This window comes from Ictalurus furcatus, chromosome 5 (assembly GCF_023375685.1).
Source record: "Ictalurus furcatus strain D&B chromosome 5, Billie_1.0, whole genome shotgun sequence".
In the NCBI taxonomy this organism is placed as follows: domain Eukaryota; kingdom Metazoa; phylum Chordata; class Actinopteri; order Siluriformes; family Ictaluridae; genus Ictalurus; species Ictalurus furcatus.
In genome coordinates, this window is record NC_071259.1 from 11,318,973 (window position 1) to 11,344,826 (window position 25,854).

Below are 25,854 nucleotides of genomic sequence, written 5' to 3' on the forward strand. Positions count from 1 at the left end.
ATTTGGATTGACACATTTGCTCAACATACAGTGCATCCGGAAAGTATTCACAGAGCTTCACTTTTTCCACATTTTGTTATGTTACAGCCTTATTCCAAAATGGATTAAATTCATTATTTTCCTCAAAATTCTACAAACAATACCCAATAATGACAACGTGAAAGAAGTTTACTTGAAATAATTGCAAATTTATTCAAAATAAAAAACAAAAAAAGCACATGTACATAAGTATTCACAGTCTTTGCTCAATACTTTGTTGAAGCATCTTTGGCACCAATTACAGCCTCAAGTCTTTTTGAGTATGATGCTACAAGCTTGGCACACCTATTTTTGGGCAGTTTCTCACATTCTTCTTTGCAGGACCTCTCAAGCTCCATCAGGTTGGATGGGGAGCATTGGTGCACAGCCATTTTCAGATCTCTTCAGAGATGTTCAACCGGGTTCAAGTCTGGGCTCTCGCTGGGCCACTCAAGTTGTCCTGTAGCCACTCCTTTGTTATTTTGGCTGTGTGCTTAGAGTCGTTGTCCTGTTGGAAGATGAACCTTCGCCCCTGTCTGAGGTCCAGAGCACTCTGGAGTAGGTTTTCATCTCTGTACATTGCTGCATTCATCTTCCCCTCGATCCTGACTAGTCTCCCAGTTCCTGCCACTGAAAAACATCCCCACAGCATGATGCTGCCACCACCATGCTTCACTGTAGGGATGGTATTGGCCAGGTGATGAGTGGTGCCTGGTTTCCTCCAGAGATGACGCTTGCCATTCAGGCCAAAGAGTTCAATCTTTGTCTTGGTCTTGGTCTGAGAGTCCTTCAGGTGCCTTTTGGCAAACTCCAGGCGGGCTGTCATGTGCCTTTTACTGAGGAGTGGCTTCCGTCTGGCCATTCTACCATACAGGCCTGATTGGTGGAGTGCTACAGAGATGGCTGTTCTTCTGGAAGATTCTTCTCTCTCCACAGAGACACGCTGGAGCTCTGTCAGAGTGACCAATGGGTTTTTGGTCACCTCCCTGACTAAGGCCCTTCTTCCCCGATCGCTCAGTTTGGCTGAGCGGCCAGCTCTAGGAAGAGTCCTGGTGGTTCCAAACTTCTTCCATTTACGGATGATGGAGGCCACTGTGCTCATTGGGACCTTCAAAGCTGCAGAAATGTTTCTGTACCCTTCCCCAGATCTGTGCCTCGATACAATCCTGTCTCGGAGGTCTACAGACAATTCCTTGGACTTCATGGCTTGGTTTGTGCTCTGACATGCATTGTTAACTGTGGGACCTTATATAGACAGGTGTGTGACTTTCCAAATCATGTCCAATCAACTGAATTTACCACCAGTGGACTCCAAACAAATTGTAGAAACATCTCAAGGATAATCAGTGGAAACAGGGTGCACCTGAGCTCAATTTTGAGTGTCGTGGCAAAGGCTGTCAATACTTATGTACATGTGCTTCTTTTGTTTTTTATTTTGAATAAATTTGCAAAGATTTCAAATAAACTTCTTTCACATTGTCATTATGGGGTATTGTTTGTAGAATTTTGAGGAAAATAATGAATTTAATCCATTTTGGAATATGGCTGTAACATAACAAAATGTGGAAAAAGTGAAGTGCTGTGAATACTTTCCGGATGCACTGTATCAAACATCTGCCACTCCTACCTGGTAGAATGATATCAGGAAATCCAAGTTTACGTGTAAGAGTCACAGCCCCATTGAACTGCATCTGATTTTCTCTTCGCAAGGCATCTAGATCACCACGGAACAGCTGCAGAGATACTATTAGACCTAAAAAAAAAAAATTAAAACACACACACAAAGAGGGACAGAACCTCTGAAGAGTTTTCCACCTTTTAGTGAAATTTGCTATGTGGGAGCACATCTTCAGTAAATGACATTTGCATTCAGTATTTCCCTCAAATTACCATAATTGGTGCTCGGGGCTGAGTATTTCGTGCTAGACTTTCGGATGATGTTCTCATGGATCTGATACCACTCACTTTCATTGTTACAGCTAAAGAAAAAAAAACATAACAAATAAACAAATATTAAACATATGAGGACAGCTCTTACAATAGCGCATACACCCATGCAAACACTTGAACACACTCACGTGTAGATTTTTAGCACAAAGTCCTTTTCCTCTTTTGGGTCTGTGATGGAGCTGAAGACATCACTCATGGCAAGGGCAGCACAGCCATATGGTCTTCTGTACTGTACATGTGGGGGGCCCTTCTTTGAGTCATTTAGCAACATACGACCTTCACACACAAAACAGATCGATCACCATGAAACATCAAAATAATGCGTCAAAAGCAGGGACTCTGGCACCAAGTCACTATTCAGTATTTGATACATGACACAATGTTTCTTGATTTTGGCTCTGCACTCCAGTATACTGTTTTTATTTCTGTAAATGAATTAACAGTTTGATTCAAATGCATATATGTTGATACCAGAAGGGATAATGGACCTTTTTATACACAGTTAGCAGTCTATGTCTGCTGAGTTGCGTCTCAGCCAGCTGTAGGCTGATAGATTATCACTTCATGCACATGAGAGCTAAGGTAAGGTATAAAGGTATAAACCAAACAAATGGCATTTCCAGTAAAGCAGTCTATAATAAGGTCAGTCAGAGTCTATTTCCTTTATTCATCATTGCTGCATATGTTAGATGATCTTTAGAGTATCTGTCTGATCAAACAAACATCTGGTCGCAGTCCATGTCAATTTGAGCATAACGTATGAGCATAAATAATGTTAATAATCACAATTGTTCACATGTGATCCTTGTATTGAAATATAAGTAATGGAGTTCAGTGCCAATATGCAAGCTAATTTGACATTTTGAATCAGAATACACATACTTGGCTCTTAGTCAGCTTTAATCTCTTTAGTCCTTTAGTTGAGAGCACATCCATGCTCTCACATGGAAATTGAGTCTTGGGCTATTCAAAGGCGATTTAATATAATTTAACCTTTTTGAGGTTATTAGGTAATTCCATATTAACAGCAAAACATGGCAGATGCCAGATTAGTGGGTGGGAGCTTTTGTCGAAGCAGTTGATGTTGATTCATCATTTACGCTCAAATCACTATTTGTTTTGATGTTTTTTTATGACAGTTTCATAAATCAGATCTGTTCATATGTTATTTCATGTGCTCAAATATGTGCTCATTTAATTTCTACACAATCTTAATGAATAAGGACCTATTTTGTTTGTTGTTTTAATAATGAGACCTTAATGGTGAGCTGATCAGTAACACATAGCCTGGTAGACCACAGGAGAACAGAGAAGTCAATGACAAGAAGACTTTTAGCCATGACAACAACAAAAAAAATCTCCTTTCAGTTGCTGGATAGATAAAGGACAGTATCCATAATGGAGCTATAGATGTGTCAAAAATGCTATGAAGATTGTAAGTACCATTACAATGAATATCTATGTCTGGATCAAAGGGTTTAGCAAAAGACGCAAACCAGTCTCACCAAACAAATCTCAGAAACAGAAAGATTTTTTTTTCTTCCATTTTTAAAGTTTGCTTAAAGACTTAAAGTTAAGCAATGTTTACTTTTATAGAGCTTTTAACAATGAACATTGTTTCATTGTCTCTTCTGGGTGACATGGTATGGTAGAAATACTATAGAAATACAGTTGAAAAGAATAGAAAAAAGCAAAAATACTTAGTGTATTCAATAGATGTTTGATATTGTGAATAAGAATCCCCAAGACAATATTTATGATTATAACAATAGTTCAAAGGAGGTACAAATCTACAGTATTCATGTAAGGCTAGTCGCTGGAGGAGTACAACCAGGAGCCCCTTATTCAGTGATGCATTACACATCCCTAGAATCTGCCAATTTCTTTCTGAAAAAAAAAAGAGATGCAGGACTCAGACCGTCCGTGCATTGTTTACCAAGTACTTAACCAGGTGACCAAGAAATTCGATTACAACCTGTCTTTGGTGCCAGCCAAACTGGAACAGTTGTGAGCTTTTACCAAATTAGACTTGATCTCCACAGCCATGGGGCACTAAGTAATTATGCCATGCCGCCATATGGCCTGGACAGCAATGCCACCGTTTTCTAGTTGTTCATCAGTGAGATGTTCCACAACATGCTCCACAGGTATGCAGTAGTTTACACTGATGACATGCAGTGGTTTACATTGATGACAATACACTTGGTGTATTACTGCAAACTGGAGGAGTATGTGAGTCATGTGAGTTCCATGTTGATGTGACTTAAGAAGCATGATGCAATCCTAAGCAACTGCATGAATTTAACTGTGGCTAAATGTTGATCCTATTTGTTGGAAGTAAGTTTAAGAATGTTTTCCCCACATTTTCTCCCTATTTTGTTCATCTGTGAATTCCCACACACTAGCCAGCTCTCCCCTATAATAAGGCAGCAACCAATCATACGACCTCTAAGACATGTGAAGCCAGCCACAGCATATTTTTGAACTGCTGCTCATTCTCGTCACAGGGCAGTGTAGCACTGAGGAAAGCAAAATGCATACATTAGGTCACAGTTGCCAGTAAAACGCTAGTATCACTGTGATTGACAGGGGAGAGAGAGTATACAGTCAATTTCATCCAGAGACCACACCCAATTTTTTTCCCCTTGGCTCCCTTTGGAATTGTCAAGATTCAGTCTTGTGATCTCCTGATGATAGGACAAACAATTTTCTGTTGTGCCACTGGGAGCCAAGTCTAAGAAATTTGATATAACTCCTAGGACCTGCTGTGAGCTTTAAGTAATTTGATTAACACTTTTATCTATATTTTAGTAGTAATTCTGAAACGCTTTATGTTAAGAAACCAATAAGGAAACTATATGTGATGCTCCTTTATCTGGACAGAAACACCTCCAAGAAAGTGATGCTTTCAGGTCCTTGTTCTATTCTCCAACTACAACCATGCCCACAAACATGGGTTAGGGCTGAGACTGGACAGTGATTGCATTTCAGTATGGCACTACTGCAACGCAATGATGAAAGCAAAATGTTATGCACCCGGGAATTACATTCACTGCTAATGGAAGTCAGCATTTAATTTTTTTAAAAAGCAATAATCTGCTATTTGTTTTTCACTGAAAGCATTAGTGAATTAAGAGAAATGCAAAGGTTTTGCTTTCCATTGTGCAAAGTATGTCAGTAATGAAAAGCAATACATTTTGGTTATAGTATTTCACAGTGAAATGCAATGCAGCTGCATGGATTGCTTTTAAAGGCAGATTACCTTTACTTCTGACACACATTCAGCATTTAATTTTTTTTTTTAAATCCCTTGCTGATTAAAGAAATAAAGCAAGCTTTTCAGTATGGTAATTGTTATCACTAATATCACTAATTTTTTTGGCACAGGTTTTACATTGGATGCATTTCCTGACACAACCCTCCCTATTATCTGGGCTTGGGACCAGCACTGAGAGCAACCCAGTGGTTGGGTTGGTTCCCTGCCAGGGAATCAACCCGGACCATGGCAGTGAGAACACGGGATCATTAGCCGCTGGACTACCAGGGAGTAATGAAAACATTTTTAAACATACAGTGTGAAAGGTGTTTGGTTTTTTTTCACTGGTCAAATTACATTTTTTCTGGTCCAGTATCTTCTTCATAGAGTAGAAGTACTTTTCTCTTGTCAGAATTAAGTAGGAGAAAGTTAGTCAGGATCCAGTGTCTAATTTTAACTGCTAGAAGTGTCTAACTTTAACTGCTGGATAACTGCAAAAATTGAAGGTTTCATGTACAAAGGGAAGAGTTTATTAATTGTAACAGAGGTTCAGTTGCTTCTTGTAATAGTTCTTTAAGAAAATGCCTAGGTATCAGATGTACTAAACAAAAGGAAAACAGTGAAATAAGTTCAGTATATCTGATTTGCTAAAGGATTCCAACTGTTCCAATGATGTTGATATTGGTTTCTATATATTTCTGCATCAGACTGTCTGAAATTCATACTTTGAATTTTTGGTCTACTGTTTTCAATTTTATCATTTCATAAAGTCATCACTAAACATACTATTGATATATACTTATCAGCCATAACGTTAATACCACCTGCCTAATATTGTGTTGGTCCCCCTTGTGCCACCAAAACAACCCTGACCCACAATGGCATGGACTCCAGAAGACCTATGAAGGTATCTGTCACCAAGATGTAGCCGCAGATCCTTTCATTCCTGTAAGTTGCGAGGTGGGGCGTCCATGGAACGGACTTGTTTATTCAGTACATCCCACAGATGCTTGATCGGACTGAGATCTGGGGAATGTGGAGGTCAAGTCAACACCTTGAACATGTTGTCATGTTCCTCAAACCATTCCTGAACAATTTTTGCAGTGTGGCAGGGTGCATTATCCTGCTGAAAGAGGTCACTGCTATTAGGGAATACCATGGCCATGAAGGGGTGTACTTGGTCTGCAACAATGTTTAGGTAGGTGGTATGTGTGAAAGTAATATCCACACGAATGCCGGGACCTAAGGTTTCCCAGCAGAACACTGCCCAGAGCATCACACTGTTTCCGCCTGCTTGACTTCTTCCCATTGTGCATCCTGGTGCCATCTTTTCCCCAGGTAAGTGACGCACACGCACCCGGTCATCCACATGATGTAAAAAAAAAAAATGTGATTCATCAGACCAGGCCACCTTTTTCAATTACTCCACAGTCCAGTTCTGATGCTCGTGTGCCCATTATATATACAGTGGGGGAAATAACCATTGAACACGTCAACATTTTTTTCAGTAAATATATTTCCAATGAGGCTATTCACATGAAATTTTCACCAGACTTTGGTATTAACTGAAGAAATCCACACATATAAAGAAACCCAAAAATTAAAGTCCATGAAGTTATGTGTAATAAAGAGGAATGACACATGAAAAACGTATTGAACACACTAACTGAAATGTATTTAATACTTAGCCGGAGAAGCCTGTGCTTGTAATAACAAAGCTTCAAGACACTTCCTGTATGAAGAAATTAATCGGCCACAGTATTCAGGTGTGATTTTGGCCCATTCTTCTAAACATATTGTCTTATAATTGACTGGGCCATTCTAACAACTTGATTTTTTTGCTGTGATGCCAACTGAAAGTTTCCTTTGCTGTGTGCTTTGGATCACTGTCCTGCTGGAAGGTCTACCCACGTCTCACCTTCATCATCCTGGTGGATGGAAGCAGATTCTTATCAAGAATCTCCCAGTAAAGGGCTCCATTCATTGTTCCTTCAATTATATGAAGTCTGCCAGTACCATGTGATGAAAAACAGCCCCACACCATGATGCTTCCACCTCCAAACTTCACTGTTGGAATAGTGTTTTTAGGGTGATGTGCAGTGCCATTTCTTCTCCAAACATGGTATGACAGCAAAAAAATTTAATTTTTCTCTCGTCTGACCCAGTATTTCATAGGCTTGTCCAAATGAGTTGTAGCAAATTTTAAACGAGCTTTGACATGCCTTTTCTTTAGTAATGGAGTCTTGTGGGGTGAGCGTGAACAGTGAACTGCATTGCCTATTGTTTTCTATGTGATGATGGCACCTGCTTCCTCCAAGTGTTTCTGGAGCTCTTTCTGAGTGGACCTTGTCTCTTGCGCTACTCTTCTGACTATTCTTCTCACTGCCTGGCCATAAATCTTGTGAGGAGCTCCTGTGCGTGGCCAGTTGCTGAAGGAGTGATGTTGCTTTCATTTGCGGATAATGGCCCCAATAGTGCTTACTGGAAGATCCAGAAGTTTTTTAATAAGTCTGTATCCGATTCCATCAATATGTTTTGCAACAATAAGGTTGTGAAGGTCTTGGGAGAGCTCTATGCTTTTACCCATCAAGAGATGTTTCTTGTGTGACACGTTGGTAATGAAAAGCCTTTTTATAGACCATCAATTTACTAACCCAACTGATATTAATTTGCACAGATAGGAGGTATAACTACTTTGTAACTACTTATGGATTTCAGCTGGTTCCTTGCCTTGGAGAACTGCTTTTTCTTAGCGTGTTCAATAATGTTTTCCTGCGTCATTCCACTTTATTACACATAACTTTATTTATGGATTTTAATGTTGTGAATTCTTTATATTTGTGGATTTCTTGAATTAACCCTCTTACCCCTTAGTTCCCACAGTATTATGTCCCACAACCCTATATTCCCCATAGAAACAGCATGCCAACCCTGAGTTCCCGGGCCAAAACTGGCCCCAAAATCAACATTTTAATTTGAACATTTTTAGGCCTTGAAACAACTTATAATAATGTATTTGTGTAATATTACTTTGAAAATGAAGCAGTTCAGTGTTTTTACTCCCCTTAGAGCACAATTCTTAACTAGAGAAATTACGAAAAATGCTCGCTAAAATCCTTATACTCATTTAGAAGTACCATACAGGCATCAGCGTGGTCGATGCCTTTTGAATAAATGCATTTTAGCGCCAAAAGTCAACTTTCTGGTGATAATCAGACCAGCAGGTACTGTTTTCACAAATGCACAGAAATTGGTCGCATTACCGACAACGAAAAACAGTTTTTGAATCCTTGTGGGGGTTGTTCTTCTTTTCAACGGAAGGATTTTCTTGGTGAAGTGTCTAGCCTTCTCACTATCAGTTTCGGTTTCAATACTGCCTGAACTTTCACTGCTGTCAGTATCTAGAATCCTTGCTCTCACCTGTGTAACTGTGTATGTTTGGTTTTTTTTCACTGTTTTAGATGTACCTGTGTTCACTGTAGGTGTAACTTTAGCTGGAACATGATTAGCTTTTCACTTTGGCATTTTTAGTTTCAACAACATTCACGCTTGGATCAGCTTCATCGTAATGACGGCGTAATGACGTCATGATGTCATCAACCTACTGATGTCTGGTGAAATTTTCATGTGAATAACCTCAATGGAAATATATTTACTGAAAAAAATGTTGATGCATTCAATTCTTATGTCCCGCACTGTATCTGCTTTCGGCAGTGGACAGGGTCAGCATGGGCACTCTGACAGGTCTGCAGATACACAGCCCCATAAGCAGCAAGCTGCAATGCACTGTGTATTCAGACACCTTTCTATCATAGACAGCGTTACCTTTTTCATAAATATGTGCTACAGTAGCTCTTCTGTGGGATTGGACCAGACTTGCTAGCCTTCAGTCCCCACATGCCCATGACCCTGTCGCCGGTTCACTGGTTGTCCTTCCTTGGACAACTTTTGGTAGGTACTAACCACTGCATACCGGGAACACCCCACAAGACCAGCTGTTTTGGAGATGCTCTGATCTAGTCATCTAGCCATCAGAATTTGGCATTTGTCAAGGATCCTTACACATGCCCATTTTTCATGCTTCCAGCACATCAACTGACTGTTCACTTCCAGCCTAATATATCCCACCCTTTTACAGGTGCCAATGTAATGAGATAATCAGTGTTATTTACTTTACCTGTCAGTGGTTTTAATGTTATAGCTAATTGGTTTATGTGCTTCGTTAATATTGCTACTGTACTAAATGAGAGTCTAGGATTATTTTTGCTATCTTCAATTAGGGGGATGAGATTCCCCCACAACAAAATGTTGACTCTAAGTAATCAGGTATATATAGTTGTGATGCCTCCTCCTCAGCTAATTAGACGAGGGTGATGTACATTACTGTATTCAAAAGGACTAACTACATTTACAGCTATATCCTCATTTGGTCTAATCAAAGTCTGTTAAACAAAGTACACTAAATCCCTGATCTGTTATATTTTCATTTATAATAACTGTTTTAAATGTAAGGGATTTAATATTTAGATAACAGTATGTTGCACTGTGTACATTTGCATTGATATTTACACAGGATAATAGGTCAGTGATGGGTTACTTTGTGTAATGTAATGTTGTAATGTTTTCTTCCTACACCTTAGCTGCCAAAAGTGGCTGGATAGCATATGCCCTCATTACCACCTTCCACTGTGGCATGTGAAAAGAGGTGCAGGGTGAGCTGTCAAGATGTCTCTATGTCCCTGAACTGTCTCATCTAGCTGGTCAATTGGTTGAGCAACTTGATGCATGAATGAGAATGCCAGAGAAAAAACAGGCTGTCTCATAAAGAAAAGCTGAGGTGATTTCTGTACTGTGGGGGCTCAGGCTCACTCGGAAAGACCACATTCACATCCTTCAGTGAATAATTCCATTTCTGGCATATTCCATGTACATGTAGTGCACCTATAATAGAACACTAATCAGGCTGTTGCAAGTATGATTGATTTGGGAACAGTGAGGAGCTGAATTGATCTGTACCTGGTCTGAGACCTTTATATTTCTGCGAGACCCTGCCAGCCTCCTTTAAGCATCCATGCTCTAGATGGGAAACACTGAAACTGCACACACTACAACCATGAGATCACCTCTGGCAGCCTGCTGATCTGGGTTTTTTATAGTATGGTGTTAAGAAAGTTACATTTCACAGCCTTAACATACAATCTGTGTTTAAGAAGTCTAGTCAAAACTGATCTCCTATGAAGAATGTGCTCCTTCATATCTATGAAACAACAAACCATGCATAATGCATATAATCTGGTCATACACATCTTCTGCTGCAGGGCATCCCACAGGCTCACTACAGGTTCAACAATATGCCAGGTTTTCTGAAGGGAACTCTGTCAAGTCTATCCCCCACATAAAAAGAAAACAATTCACAGTTGTGTTGTGGTCTGTGTGTTAGTTTGGTATTTGGAATATTATAAAATCTATATTTCAATAAGCTAATGACATCAAAGTGTGCTGTATTTTTATACAGCACAAATCAGCCCATGCCAGCGATTATGGAAAACTCTTGGCCATAGACTTAATAATTAAAATATAGTTGGTGTAATACACTATATGGCCAAAGTATGTGGACACCTGACAATCACACCCATATGTCTTTGTTGATGCATTCCAGATTTAGTCCCCCTTTGTTGTGATAATAACCTCCACACTCTTCTGGGAAGACTTTCTACTCAATTCTGGAGTGTGGCTTTGGGGATTTGCCCATTCAGCCACAAGAGCATTTGTGAGTTCAGGATCTGATAACTTGCAAGAAAGCCTGGGGCACAGTCAGCATTCCAATTCATCCCAAATGTGTTCAGTGGGGTTGAAGCCCTGTGCAGGCTACTCGAGTTTTTCCACTCCAACCTTGTCAAACCATTTCTTAACGCATCTCACATTGTGCAGAGGGGAATTGTCATGCTGGACCATGTTTGGGCCTCTTAGTTCAAGTGAAGGGAAATCTTAAAGTTACAGCATGCAAAGACATCCTGTACAATTGTATCCTTCCAACTTCGTGGCAACAGTTTGGAGAAGGCCCACATATGGGCATGATGGTCAGGTGTCCGGATACTTTTGCCAATATAATGTATTTCATAAACCAAACCAGCATAAAATACAACTTTATCAGCACAAGTCAACACCAACAAATGACATAAGTTGTATTCAATATTCAATTGTATTAACTTTTTTAGATGGTGTGACAAGTTCACATACTGTAAATCAAAAGGGAATCTAGTGCCTCAAGCTGTCCTGCACAGGCCTCACAGACTTTCCAGAATCAGAAAGCAACACCACCATTTTAGTTAAGGTAGATCAGTTTTCTTAAGCTTGCTGTCTCATCCTACTTCTCTGCCTTCACAGTAGAATCAATAGAGACAGCACAGGCTCTCTTTCATCATGTGTTCTGCTGTGTTGGACTGTTGGATGACCTTGTGTCAGATAATCCCGGGCTATGCAACATGGTGGGTATTACCATGAGTTTTGCATGCCATTTTTTTTTCTCCAAGTTTTGCTCCTCAGGACAGTAATATGAGGCATTCTGCAGGATACCGTTCCCACGCCTGCACTACCACCTCTTAATGTTGAGGGTCTCCTGTAGGAGAAAGAAAGATCTTGCCTATGGTTTTAGTGTCTTTTTATAGATATAATGTCTTGTTATGTCCTTAGTCTAAAATATTCATATTGAGTTTTGTTGTCATTGTCTTTCTGCCATTACATTTTTGCATTCAAATAAACATCTAATAGGAGTCTAGTGCACTGTGAATATGTTGATGCATAAATAGTCTTGATGATCACATTAATCATTGCCAGTTCTGTGTAACTTAACAATATGGCTTCATCCCTCATTATTTGGAAGCTTATAACATAACACTTGATCCAGCACCTCCATTCTTGTGATTACATCAAACTGTATACATCAGACACCAGCTCTAGACTTAATACTGCTCTTGAGTAGATATCAAGCATGAAAAATAGGCTTTAGGTCAGGGTCTGAAACACACATATTTGAGACACGCCTCTGTTTTATACAAACTCCACCCTGCATGCCGAACTCTTTTCAGTATTAACTTCTCACTATTTACATGTAACTCAATGCTGAATACTGAGTAATATGTGAATAACTCAATGTCGATGTAAATAGCCTCAAATTAAAGCAGGCATTCTGGATTTGAATCATAGTCACTGTTTCAGCTGATGTGCAAATGTGCTGGAGTACAAAGCCAATTAACCAAAATTGATGTCGTCATCCAAATACATATGAAGTACTGACTAAACTGGAATATAAGGGATCAAATGAACTCTCATATTTATCAAAAGCTTACCAGTTCTAATGACGTGTGCAACAATATAGAGCTCTTTTTTGAGATCCTTTGTGCTCAAATCCTAGAAAACAATTTTACTTTTTACAAAAGGATCAAATGTAACAGACATCAGTGTACAAAGATTTGTTTCTAGAAAATAATCCAAACACAACCAATGAAATGCTTTCTTACCATAAAAAGAGTACAGAGTCTATCCACTTTCTCAGGATTCTGTGGCCCTCCATTTTTGTTCAGCTTTACTAGAAACCTTTCGCTGAAATTACAAATATTCTCAATAAGCACAAAGGAAATAAAAGAGCTGCAAAAGATTCATGGTTAGTCTAAAGTAAATCCACATCTACAAAATCACATTTAGTCAGCTAATTGTTAAACAAAAAAATTTATTCCACTTTTTTTTATTTTTATTTTTTTATAAAAAATTAAAGCTCCAATGAAGCTGGCAGTTTAGGATTGAAATCTAACTTGAACCTGATCACCACAAATATAAGATTGAATAAAATCCAACATTCCTAATGATAGCACATGTTAAGCTGCATGAACAATGATGGCTATCATCATCCCACATCTTATATCAAGGAAGCAAATTCAGATGACCAAATAGAGTGGAAAGGGGGTAAGTTATTATAGTGTCATCTGGGGTAACATAAACACATCTATCTAGATAACCCAATAAAGCAGAATGAGCTGAATAAGATAGTAAGTTAGCAAATGTTATTTTTGCCTGACATACATGTATACCTAACTAAGATAATCACTAACTTAGTGGTAAGATTCTGTTGACTAGCTTATGTTGATAAGCTTGCACAACGCTGGTAAAAAAAAATTGGGGTTAGGGTTAGGACTCCCGTCAGCCACTGCACATCACATAATCTCCAAACTCACGTCACATGACTGTTTGCACCTGATTCACATTTTTGGTTAATGATGATTAGTATTTAAGTCTTGCATAGCACTCATTGTCTAGCTTTTGTCTTTTGTTGCTGTTGTCGGTTGTTGGTGTCTCCTATTCGTCATGTTCATGTTGTTATCTTGCTTCTCTACTCTTAGTTTTGTTTCATGGTCTTTATGTTTCATCTGTTTTCACTTACAATACACTAAATATGCACTTCCCACCCTTCCATGACACTGCTAATTCTTGGCACTGCATAGTAACTTGCATAGTAAATGCCCACTTGTGCATTTAAATAAATTTAACACCTAATTAATAATACACAGTACAACTTACGAAAAATTTCATTAAATTAAGTATCAATTGATTAAATTCTCTTTCATAACGCATGTTATTTATGGTTAACTGAACAGGGATATGTACGGATTACACTATTATTTATACACACACTAAACTCGATTCACAGTCTGTCAGTCAGTTGTTTAGCGAAGCTATTTCCTCCAAGTCATTCAGCTGAGCAGTGTCCTAAAATCAATATTTTATTCTCTCCAAACAAAGTAGAGCCACTGTTTTGAATGTTCTGTGCCACACTTGGGCATTCTTATACAAACCATAATATAAAATGAGCGCTACATTGCTGATGGAACAGTAATCTACAGCAAATGGAAGCTTCTAACCAGAGACATATCACCCTGCAGCTCTCGCCTGTTTCCCATCATGGCCCCCTAATAATCTCAATCTCTGAATTGGTTACATCACTCCCCTCTCCACCAATAGCTGGTGTGTGGTGGGCGTTCTGGTGCACTATGGCTGCCGTCGCATCATCTAGGTGGATACTACACACTGGTGGTGGTCGAGGAGATCCCCCCCATGCAATGTAAAACACTTTGAGTGCTTAGAAAAGCACTAAATAAATCTAAGGAGTTATTATTATTATTATTATTATTACTTCAAATATTCCAATTGCTACCAGATAATTCTGAAGACATCTGGAATTTGGATCCCACTATCTATCTTGTTTGGCTTCCAGTTGTAACTGTGCTTGTACATAAATCTAACCTGATGAATTTGTTTTCACGGGCATCGTAGAGACTAAAAAACACCTCCACATCTTCATTGATGCTGTTATATGTGAAGTTTTTTAGGTTGAGAAAGAGATGGTGAGCAATTGGTATCCGGTATCCATCTCCATGACGCTGGCCCTGAAAATAATCACATGCAGATTTTCTGTTAACATGTACATGTATGTAACAATTTAATATTGCCAAATGGGTGTGTTAATAGTAGTGTAAAGTAACATTAGTGTGAGTTCAAACCTGTGCTGCACTTGATTGACCACAATGTCTATTGGAGGCATGCTAAGGAAAAAAGACACACAAGACATTGTGTGAATATCTGTGAGTATAAGTGGATGTATGACCTTTCTTCATCCCCCAAATCAGTACAAGGTAGGGCAGGCAGTGGTCAAATAGATAATGTGCATCATAGCTTGCTGTGTATGGGACTGCATAGCCGCAGACCGGTCAACAATGGGCAAATGAGCATCAGAACTGTACCATGGAGCAATTGAAGAAGGTGGCCAGGTCTGGTGAATCATGTTTTCTTGTACATTATTTGTATGACCAGGTGTGTGTGCGTCACTTTCTTAGGGAAGAGATGGCACTAGGATGCACTATTGGAAGAAGGCAAGCAGGCAGAGACAGTTCGATGCTCTGGCAAATGTTCTGCTGGGAAACTTTGGGTCTTGGCATTCATGTGGAAGTTATTTTGACATGTATTTCCTACCTAAACATTGTTGCAGAAAAAGTATACTGCTTCATTGCAACAGTATTCCCTAATGACAGTGGCCTCTTTCAGTAGGATAATGCGCCCTGCTACACTGCATAAATTGTTCAGGAATGGCTTGAGGAACAAGACAAAAAGTTAAAAGTATTGACTAGGCCTCCAAATTCCCCAGATCTCAGTCACATCTGTGGGATGTGCTGGACAAACAAGTCCGATCCCTGAGGCGCACCTTACAGCTTATAGGTCTTGAAGGAACTGCTGCTAACATCTTGGTGCCAGATACCACAGCACACCTTCAGAGGTCTTGTGGAGTCGATGCCTTGATGGGTCAGAGCTGTTTTGATGCCACAAGGGGGACCTACACAATATTAGGCAGGTGGTTTTAATGTTATGGCTGATCACTGTATATGTACGAAAATCCCCACAACCACATTCCAAAATCTAGTGAAAATCCTTCTGAGAAGATTGGAGGTTATTATAACAATAAAGGGAGGAGCAACTCCATGTTAATCCCCATGATTTTGGAATGGGGAGATATGGGTTTAAATAGACGTTCCAATCAACTTAATTTACCATGAATTTTGATATAGTTGTAGAAACATCTCAATGATGATAAGTGGAATGAGGATTCACCTGAGATCAATCAAGTTCAAGTGGCATAACAAAGGGTCAGAATTCTTGTATAAATGTAATTTTTCAGGTTAAAAAAAAATGTATAAAACTTTGTTAAAAATCTCTTTAATCTTTTTTTATTATGGGGTACTTTTGCATATTCATTCATTCATTCATTTTCCTTCCTTCCTTCCACAGGTTCCAGGAGCAACTGTGCATTGATGATCCCCATATGTTACAAAGCTAACTGTGAAAAATTTTACACAGGGTCTTCTCCAGGGTCTCTTGGGGATGTGCCTGATACAACTCTAGCAGGAGCTGACCGGGGGAATTTACTGTAAGGTGCCAAAACCGCCTCAACTGGGTCTTCTCAATTCAAAGGAGTAGTGGCTCTGAGGCTCTCCAAGATTGATCCTCGGCCTATCACAAAGAGTAAGACCAGCTGAGGAACTTCATTTCCGCCACCTCTACTCCTTATTCTTTTGGTCACAGTTTGTGAACATGAGAACAGGACTGTAGACTGACCAGTAAACAGAGAGCTTCATCCACACTCTCTTTTTCCATGACTCATTAAAGTGTTTGTCCTCATTTTTTGCTTATGACAACTTGTTCTGCAGTTGTCAGACATTCCATGTTTGTACTGGGAGCTCAAATATTATTTGCTTTAAAACCAAATTTCTCACAATAGCAGTACTGTTTTAAAGCAGTGTGATTATTGGAAATAGTAACAGTAATAAGAATATTATTACTATGGGTGAACACACACATACACAGACACAGTCACACATTCATGCATTTACACCCCACAGAGCACATTTAGCTTGCTGTACATATGTTCTCATTCCAGTACAATCTGTCAGACAGCTTTGCCAGTCACTCACCATCTTGTAGAGGTCAGATACACTAAACTGGTCTGGATCCACCATCTCAAACTCTTTTCTGGGTACTAGGTCTAAACCTAGGTGTCTATAATAGAGGAGAGGGAATGAAAAATATAGACAGTTAGGTGTAGTCTATTAATACTGTCCAGTAAGCTGCTTGCAAGATTTTCTAACTCCATAGAATATACAGTACTTTTACATTTTTTTCCAGAAAATGAACAGAGAACTGTGAATTATTAAGAAATTTAGCAAATGTAGTATTTTGTATGAGATTTTTTGAAGGCTCCAAAATAGCGGGGGAAAAAATATGGATGGAGTTTCAATCCTGCCTGTACCATCTGCCTCTGTGTCCATGTGGTTCTATAAAATGCAAATTGCCACCATTTATTTGCCAGGAGGAAGGCAAAGAAAGAAGGTTGGAGGGACTGCAATATTTCCTGTTGCTAAGCAAAACTGGTCTACAAACCTACAGCAGAATTGCTGATAGTTTGAAAGACATGGGATGCAGTCATCAAGTGTGTAGTGTAGTATAAGAATCAGAAGGTTAGTTTTGTTGTGAATAAAGTTCAAAAAGTAAGATAAATGTACATACAATATGATTATATATGTACATATATATGTATATGCACTGCGTATAGTGCTGTGAAAAAAAAAAAAGTATTTGCCCCATCCTGATTTCTCTTGTGCATATCTCATACTAAATAGTTTTAGATATTCCAACGAAATACAACATAAAACAAAGGCAACCTGAGTAAACACACAATAGAGCTATTATTTATTTATGTACTGCAGCAAAAAAAAAGTTATCCAACACCTATCACCTATGTGAAAAATTAACTGCCCCCTTAAACTTAAAATCTGCTTGTGCCACCTTTAGCAGTAATAACTGCTATTAAAAAAATTCTGCCATTCACTACTGTGCCGAGTTTTTTCCATTTGTAGATAATGGCTGTCACTGTGATCCTTTGGAGTCCCAGAGCCTTTGAAATAGCTTCAGTGCATCTCATCCTCATGGACTGCACCAGATTTGTCAGCTCTTGCTGTGAGATGTTACCCCACTCTTCCACCAAGGCATTTGCAAGTTCTCGATCACGTCTGGAGGGACACATGGTTACATGTAATTTTACACTGCAAGGACAATCAGCTGACCTTCCTGTCTCCCTGTAGCACTGTCTTAGGCAGCTTACATTACAGACATTGCAGTTTATTGCTGTGGCCACATCTGCAGTCCTCATGCCTCCCTGCAGCAGGCCTATGACATGTTCACTTAGGTGAGCAGGCATCCTAGGCATCTTTTTCTGGTGTTTTTCAGTGTCAGTGAAAAGGTCTCTTTAGTGTCCTAAGTTATTGTAACTGTAATTGTAACTGTGACCTTAATTGCCTGCTGCCTGTAAACTGTTTGTGTCTTAAGGACTGTTCCACAGGTGCATGTGCAATAATTGTTTATGGTTCATTGAACAATATATATATATATACATACATACACACACACTCATATATATATATATATATATACATTTTCCATTCTTGTCTAGATTCTGTGAGTCTGTGCCCATGATAGCCTCAGATTCTTGTTCTTGGCTGACAGGAGTGGAGCCTGATGTGGTTCTCTGTTGTTGTAACCCGTCCACCTCAAGATGTGACGTGTGTTCTGACATGCTTTTCTGCTCACCATGGATGTAAAGTGTGCTTATATGAGTTACTATAGACTTGATGTCAGCTCAAATCAGTCTGGTCATTCTCCTCTAATCTCTCTTAGCAAAAGGGGGTTTCAGCCTGCATACCTTCTGTCACGTATCAAGAAACTCTGGACTCCACTTCCCATCAGCCACTGCACTGCTCTAGTTGTCACATGACCACCTGCACCTGATTCACGTTTTGGTTAATGAGCACTCATGTGTATATATAGTCCTGGTCTGCACTATGTGCTTGTCTTTCGTTGTCTTAGACCGCTGTGTTCCATGTTTCTTGATCTTGTTAGTTTATGTTTAGTTTTGCCACAGTATTATGCCAAGTTGTCTTAGACTCATGTTGTTTATGTCTCAGTGTTTTGTTTCATGCCACAGTGTTCTGTCAAGTTGTCTTAGTGTCTTTGTTTCTTAGTACGTTGCTTCAATAAAAGTCATTATCTGCACCTGCTTCTGGCTCAACCACGACTCGTGACAGAACGAAAGACCCACAATCAGAAGCAGCAGATCGCCAGGATGGATAACTGGGGCGTCAGGATGCCACCGATGTTCGTGGAGTATTTTGCTACGTTACGCCAACAGGCGGAGGATTACCAAGCTGCGCTACGAAAGCAGCAGGTCGCCAGGGATTATCTGGGCTTCAACTTACCTCCTATGTTCACGGAGGACTACGCCATGTCACGCCAACAGGAGGAGGAGTCCGGGTACAAGGGGGAGTCTGTGGTCGGGGCTAGTACCATCTCCCACCCTCCCTCCCCTATTATGGATCTCGCTCAGCCATCATGCCCCGCCGAGGACGTCGCTCCGCTTTCATGCCCCGCCGAGGACGTCGCTCCGCTTTCATGCCCCACCGAGGACGTCGCTCCGCTTTCATGCCCCGCTGAGGATGTCGCTCAGCCTCCCTGTTCGGCTGAGGACGTCGCTCAGCCTCCCTGTTCGGCTGAGGACGTCGCTCAGCCTCCCTGTTCGGCTGAGGACGTCGCTCAGCCTCCCTGTTCGGCTGAGGACGTCGCTCTGCCTTCCTGTTCGGCTGAGGACGTCGCTCAGCCTCCCTGTTCGGCTGAGGACGTCGCTCAGCCTCCCTGTTCGGCTGAGGACGTAGCTCTGCCTCCCTGTTCGGCTGAGGACGTCGCTCAGCCTCCCTGTTCGGCTGTGGACGCCGCTCTGCCTCCCTGTTCGGCTGTGGACGCCGCTCTGCCTCCCTGCTCGGCTGAGGTCGTCGCTCTGCCTTCCTGCTCGGCTGAGGTCGTCGCTCTGCCTTCCTGCTCGGCTGAGGTCGTCGCTCTGCCTTCCTGCTCGGCTGAGGTCGTCGCTCTGCCTTCCTGCTCGGCTGAGGTCGTCGCTCTGCCTTCCTGCTCGGCTGAGGTCGTCGCTCTGCCTTCCTGCTCGGCTGAGGTCGTCACTCTGCCTCCATGTTCCGCTAAAGACGTCGCTCCTTTTCTTTGTTTCTCTCAGTATGTCGCTCCCCCTTCCTGCTCCACGGAGGACATCGTTCCCCCCTCATGCTCCGCGGAGAGCATCGTTCCTCCCTCGGGCCTCGCGGAGAACCTCGCTCCTCTTCCTGGCCTCGCGGAGAACCTCGCTCCTCTTCCTGGCCTCGCGGAGAACCTTGCTCCCCCCTTGAGTCTCATGGAGAACATCGCTCCCCTCTCCTGTCCCGTGGAGGACGTCGCCCTGCGTTCATGCTCTGCCGAGGACGTCGCCCCGTTTTCATGCTCTGCCGAGGACGTCGCCCCGCTTTCATGTTCAGCTGAGGAAGTATCTCAGCCTCCCTGTGCCGTTGTGGAAGCCGCCCGGCCTCCTGGTTTTGCTGGGGACATGTTTTCCAGGGGGCCAGGACCACCCGATGGAGGACGTATAATTTTGGGCGCTCCGGGAGTAGCGCCCTTGGGGGAGGGTTCTGTCACGTATCAAGAAACTCTGGACTCCACTTCCCATCAGCCACTGCACTGCTCTAGTTGTCACATGACCACCTGCACCTGATTCACGTTTTGGTTAATGAGCACTCATGTGTATATATAGTCCTGGTCTGCACTATGTGCTTGTCTTTCGTTGTCTTAGACCGCTGTGTTCCATGTTTCTTGATCTTGTTAGTTTATGTTTAGTTTTGCCACAGTATTATGCCAAGTTGTCTTAGACTCATGTTGTTTATGTCTCAGTGTTTTGTTTCATGCCACAGTGTTCTGTCCAGTTGTCGTAGTGTCTTTGTTTCTTAGTACGTTGCTTCAATAAAAGTCATTATCTGCACCTGCTTCTGGCTCAACCACGACTCGTGACACCCTCCACTCACAGAAAAAGAAAACCTTTTGTTTTTTGCACCATTCTGTGTAAACTCTACAAATTTTTGTGTGTGAAAATCCCAGGAGATCAGCAATTTTTGAAATACTCAAATCTGCCCATCTGGAAACAACAACCATGCCACAGTTGAAGTCACAGAGATCACACTTTTTCCCACAGAGTCACAGAGATCGCACTGGTCATGCCCTAACAGCCAGCATTGCTGCCTGATTCCTATGTTCATTGTCATCTATTTTCCAAATGTTTTTGTTCTAATTTCTGAAAGCCCTGATATTGTGGAACTGGATTACCTACACCTATGGCCATCCTTCAGAATACTGTTTCTGACATATCACTCTTATACAGTTACATCATCATTTAAAATCATGATATCACAGTGAAAAGGCTTAATACACTGACAGAAAATACACATATGGATATGAGAGTTAAAAGAGTTTGCTTGGTAAAGCTCTTACTCATTGCCCCAGTCCAGACGCAGAGTGATGTGGCGCTTCACCTCGCGGCTCTGCTCCTGAGTCATGTGACCCAAGATCAGTTGACGCCGCAGGTCCATCAGCTCGTTCATCACATGCCGCAGCTTCTGGAATAGCTCTACTCTGTGCTTCTGTTTAATCAGAGGATTCAGTGTTAATGTAAAAACACTATAACTGAATAATTATGTGTCACATTCTGGATGCACAATGACAAGGATAAGCTGGACCCAACATTTAAAATAATTTATTGATAGATATCTATTAACGAGCTAATTACAGTTAGTAAAAAAATACTATATATAAATATTATATATATATATACACACACACTACCATTCAAAAGTTTGGAGACACTCGACTGAAATCTTTCTCATAATCTTAAAAAGCTTTTGATCTGAATGTGTATGCTTAAATGTTTGAAATCGGTGTTGTACACAAAAAATATAATTGTGCCAACATATTCATTTCTTTCATTAGAAAACTAACATTTTATTTACAAAAAAAATGTTTTTTTAAATGGATGACTTGGCGTGAAATATTCTGAAAAGCAGCCAATAAATGTCCAGCATAGGTGGGAACTCCTTTAATACTGTTTAAAAATCATCTCAGGATGATTCCTCAAGAAATTGATTGAGAAAATGCCAAGAATACATTTCTGGAAATTCTAGGCAAAAAGGGTGTCTATTTTGAAGATGGAAAAATATTAAATTATTTTGGATTTTTTATCACAATATAATTACCATAGTTCCATTTGTGTTATTACAGAGTTTTGATGACTTTATTATTATTCTTTATTATGACTTTATTATTATTATAAAAATAAAGAATGGGTGTGTCTAAACTTTTGACTGGTAGTGTACAGTGGTTAACACGTGTGTATGTGTGTGTGTGTGTGTGTGTGTATATATATATATATATATATATATATATATATATATATATATATATATATATATATATGTGTGTGTGTGTGTGTGTGTATATATATATATATATATATATATATATATATACACACATATATATATATAGATAGATAGATAGATAGATAGATAGATATACACACATGTGTATATGTCTAGCAATCCGAACATCTGTATCTAAATCCAGATTTAACATGGTAGAGAATTTTTTTTTTGGTTCAATATGAATCCTACCACTATGTCACTGGAAATATTAGTAATAAATCCTGGGGAAAAAAGCCATTTTTGATTTACAAAGTATACCAAATATCAATTTGCAGATCATAACGGCATTACAGCAGCTCTATAAATAAAAATCTATTTCTTTTGTGAATTTTGGGCCAGTTTGTATAGAAATATGTAGTTTTAATTTGGAGCTCAGTAAGGCAATGTTTAAATCGGGCTACTGGAGCGATCCGCTGAAGATAAACCAAAATATTTTTAATAAAAATACTGCACACCACCTATTAGTGTCTGTATCTGTATATTGTATGTTTAGAACACGCTGTCTGTTCAATCAGAATAATGTATTCATTTTCAGTTACACCCCTAGTTAAAATGTATCGTGACATAAACCATAACTCCTATGAATTTCTCTTCCTATGAAATACCATAAAGAAAAAGAAAACAAGAGAGAGCAGGATGATGCATTAATCGTGCTTAAAAAGCAGTTGCTTTATGGCGGCATTGCCCAAGGCCCACTTTCTGTTTAAAGTGAGTAGCGAGAGATTACACAATTCATTGTTACCAGGACAACCGAGGTTTCTCCAGACTGAAACCACCCCCACACACACACACACACACACGGACGCACACATAAATGCGCACGTAAACATATGTGCGCATGCAAACATACACATGTAGGATGCAAGACACAATTAGCAGACTACAGAGTAGTCATAGAAGACTGTACCACATAAAGCTGTTTCCACAGCACACCCCATTCCTGCAGCGTACTGGTGCACTCAGTGATAATCGGATCCTCAAGAGGAACCACTGTCTCACACTGTCTGAAACACACCACACACAGACTTATTAAAATCCAACCAAACCTGGATTTTCATACAGCTGAGTCTCTTGATGTTACTTGCAGCCCCAAAGGCCATTCAACATGGAGCATACTTACTGTAATATTTTCAGTGCAGATGAGGCATGCTGATGAGGATAATGAATTATCGAATCATACACTTACCCCCTGTTGGTAACTGTTGCTTTCTTTAAGTGCACATAGTTGACTGGAAAAATGCCCTGAAGAGAGAACAAAAGATTTATTTTTCTGAGTAATTTTGCAAGGGCTAGCAATGTATATTATGTAACGTGGACACAAGTTGGAATCATATCTTCTGATGCTTCGCTCTAGAGACTTGCTGATTTACTGTACAACCTCACTTGAGATCATTACAGAGCAGAAAAAAGTTTTACTCTCTCTCAGTGTCTCTCTTTCTACTTTTCTGGAACATGATCAAGGATTTTTTTTTTCCATGAGTAAATGTGAGCTTATTTGGGCATCCCATGAGGATGAGGGGGTGCAAAAGATACGAGAGAGAGTAGGAGAGAAAAGAGAGTGGGTGATACGGAGCTACATTAGTTCCAGTAGTATAGTAGTCAGTCTGTTTATGTACATTTAATTTATTTCTATTTAACTGGGTTAGGGTTAGGGTCATTTACTCTCTTTTCTTGTAGACCCCTGAGAGATGCACTTCACTCACACAGTCAACTGGTCGCAGAAACATAGCAGGAGTATATAGTGAGGAGTGAGAGTCTATAGTTTTAATAACAAGTCAGAACTGGATAATTGGTCTAAAATGTCACATGGTGTCCCAATCAGAAAAGTGTTCATAAACACACTCGTTTTTACCACATACTATAGTATCAAGTCAAACAACTTTCCTAGCAAACAGAAGATGAATGTGCTTACAGGCAATTAGGAGGAATAATTGGTCCAAGGAGGTATGTCTTTGAACCATCTCAGGTAATTAGTTAACTTTCAAATCAGTGAAGTTGGCATGCTAACTAAGAATTCAACAGACTTTAACAGACCTACATAGCTCATCTACATCTAAAATCTACATCAAGAGACAAGGTATCTAACGCTAGATATCTAGGTCACGCTATTACAGAGGAGTTGCTTATAATGGACACGTTTACGTCTTGAACATGCCTTAAATTTCTCTCTGGTATAAACACTCTGAGTTTCTAGGAGATACTGTAGGTACAGTCCCCTCTGAAAGTATGGGAACAGCAAGGCCAATGCTATTGCTTCCACAATACATAGAAGACATTTGGGTTTGAGATCAAAAGATGAATATGAGACGATAGATCAGAATTTCAATTTTCATTTCCTGATATTTACATCTAGGTGTTAAGCAACTTAAAACATGGCACCACACCCAATTTTAGGTGAGGTAGTATAGGAACAGATTAAAGTAAATTCAAGTAAATAACACTTAATATTTGGTTGCATATCCCTTGCTTGCAAAAACTGCATCAAGCCGGTGACCCAGCGACATCACCAAACTGTTGCAGTTTTCTTTTGTGTTGATTTTCCAGGCTTGTACTGCAACTTCTATCAGTTGTTGTTTGTTTCAAGGGAGTTCTCCCTTTGTCTCCTCTTCAGGAGGTGAAATGTTGCTCAACTGGGTTAAGGTCTGGTGATTGACTTGGCCAAAAACCTTCCACTTTTTCCCCCTGATAAAGTCCTTTTTTGTGTTGCCAGTGCTTTTTGGGTCAGCTCATCTCTGTATTTTTTTGTGAATTCCAATCTTTTGATTCTTACTGCTTATTAGTGGTTTGCATCTTGTTGTATGGCCTCTATATTTCTGCAGTATTCTTCGAACAGTGGACTGTGATACCTGTGAAGGTTGTTGGTGATGTCACTAACTGTTATCCCTTTCAAAGGGAACTTCAACGTTGCATTTAGCATAACAGTATGGGAGCGCCTTGCGCGCGTGACCGGTATCTGAAGCTTGTGTAAAATCATGCCTCTACTTATAGGCCTGCCATGATCAGGTGACGTGGCAATTAAGCGCGTCGCATGATATATATATGGCACCTTCAGCGAGACTGCATGTCTGTTGTTTGTGTGACAAAAAACACTTAATTTCTACTCTATATTTTCTCAAAATCTCTAAACTTTTCTATCCTTTTTGGGATAAATATCCTAAATATTATATCCTTTAGGGAAATAATGAGCGAGAAAGATTTCAGAAAGTGTGTTACGCCTTGCTCCCGTTTCATCACGGGAGGAGACGGACATGCTTTCTGTGTGAAGTGTTTGGGCGTAGAGCATGCTACAGCAGCCCTCGAGGGGTCTGACTGTCAGCATTGTGAACATTTCACAATTAGGCAACTACGCTCTCTGCTCGCTCTCTTCTCGTCCGAAGGGAGCTGGGTTTCAGAGCCTCGCGGATCTGGGCTGGCCGCTGCCAAGGCAGCCAGCCGGCTAAGGACGTGGGGTTCTCGAATGGATTTGGAAGAGGAGCCGGAGACGAGCGCTGCTCTATCTCTTGCTCTGTCTTCCGGGTCTGGCTCTCCACCTGACATTGGAGCTCGCGTTGTGACTCCTCCTTCCCCTATGGAAAGCCAAAACACTCTCGCTGACTCCGAGGAGTCGGTAGAGGGTGCCACTGCACCAAAAACTGACAGCAGCTCTCAAGCGTATAAAGAGCTGCTTGTGGTAATCACTAGGGCGGT

At 40.4% G+C, this 25,854-nt stretch overlaps 1 protein-coding gene across 1 annotated transcript in view; it reads right to left on the minus strand.

The window, feature by feature from the left end:
- The window catches only part of LOC128607671 (dedicator of cytokinesis protein 3), a 94,818-nt gene that overhangs the window by 52,642 nt on the left and 16,322 nt on the right, over window positions 1-25,854 (minus strand). Inside the window, exons 4-14 of the mRNA XM_053624751.1 lie at window positions 23,354-23,409; window positions 23,075-23,171; window positions 21,182-21,330; window positions 16,741-16,825; window positions 14,779-14,820; window positions 14,522-14,664; window positions 12,745-12,826; window positions 12,574-12,634; window positions 2,097-2,244; window positions 1,909-1,997; window positions 1,646-1,771 (exon numbers count right to left, since the gene is read on the minus strand). Of these exons, the coding sequence (XP_053480726.1) occupies window positions 1,646-1,771; window positions 1,909-1,997; window positions 2,097-2,244; window positions 12,574-12,634; window positions 12,745-12,826; window positions 14,522-14,664; window positions 14,779-14,820; window positions 16,741-16,825; window positions 21,182-21,330; window positions 23,075-23,171; window positions 23,354-23,409 (1,078 nt within the window). The remainder of the gene's footprint in view (window positions 1-1,645; window positions 1,772-1,908; window positions 1,998-2,096; window positions 2,245-12,573; window positions 12,635-12,744; window positions 12,827-14,521; window positions 14,665-14,778; window positions 14,821-16,740; window positions 16,826-21,181; window positions 21,331-23,074; window positions 23,172-23,353; window positions 23,410-25,854) is intronic.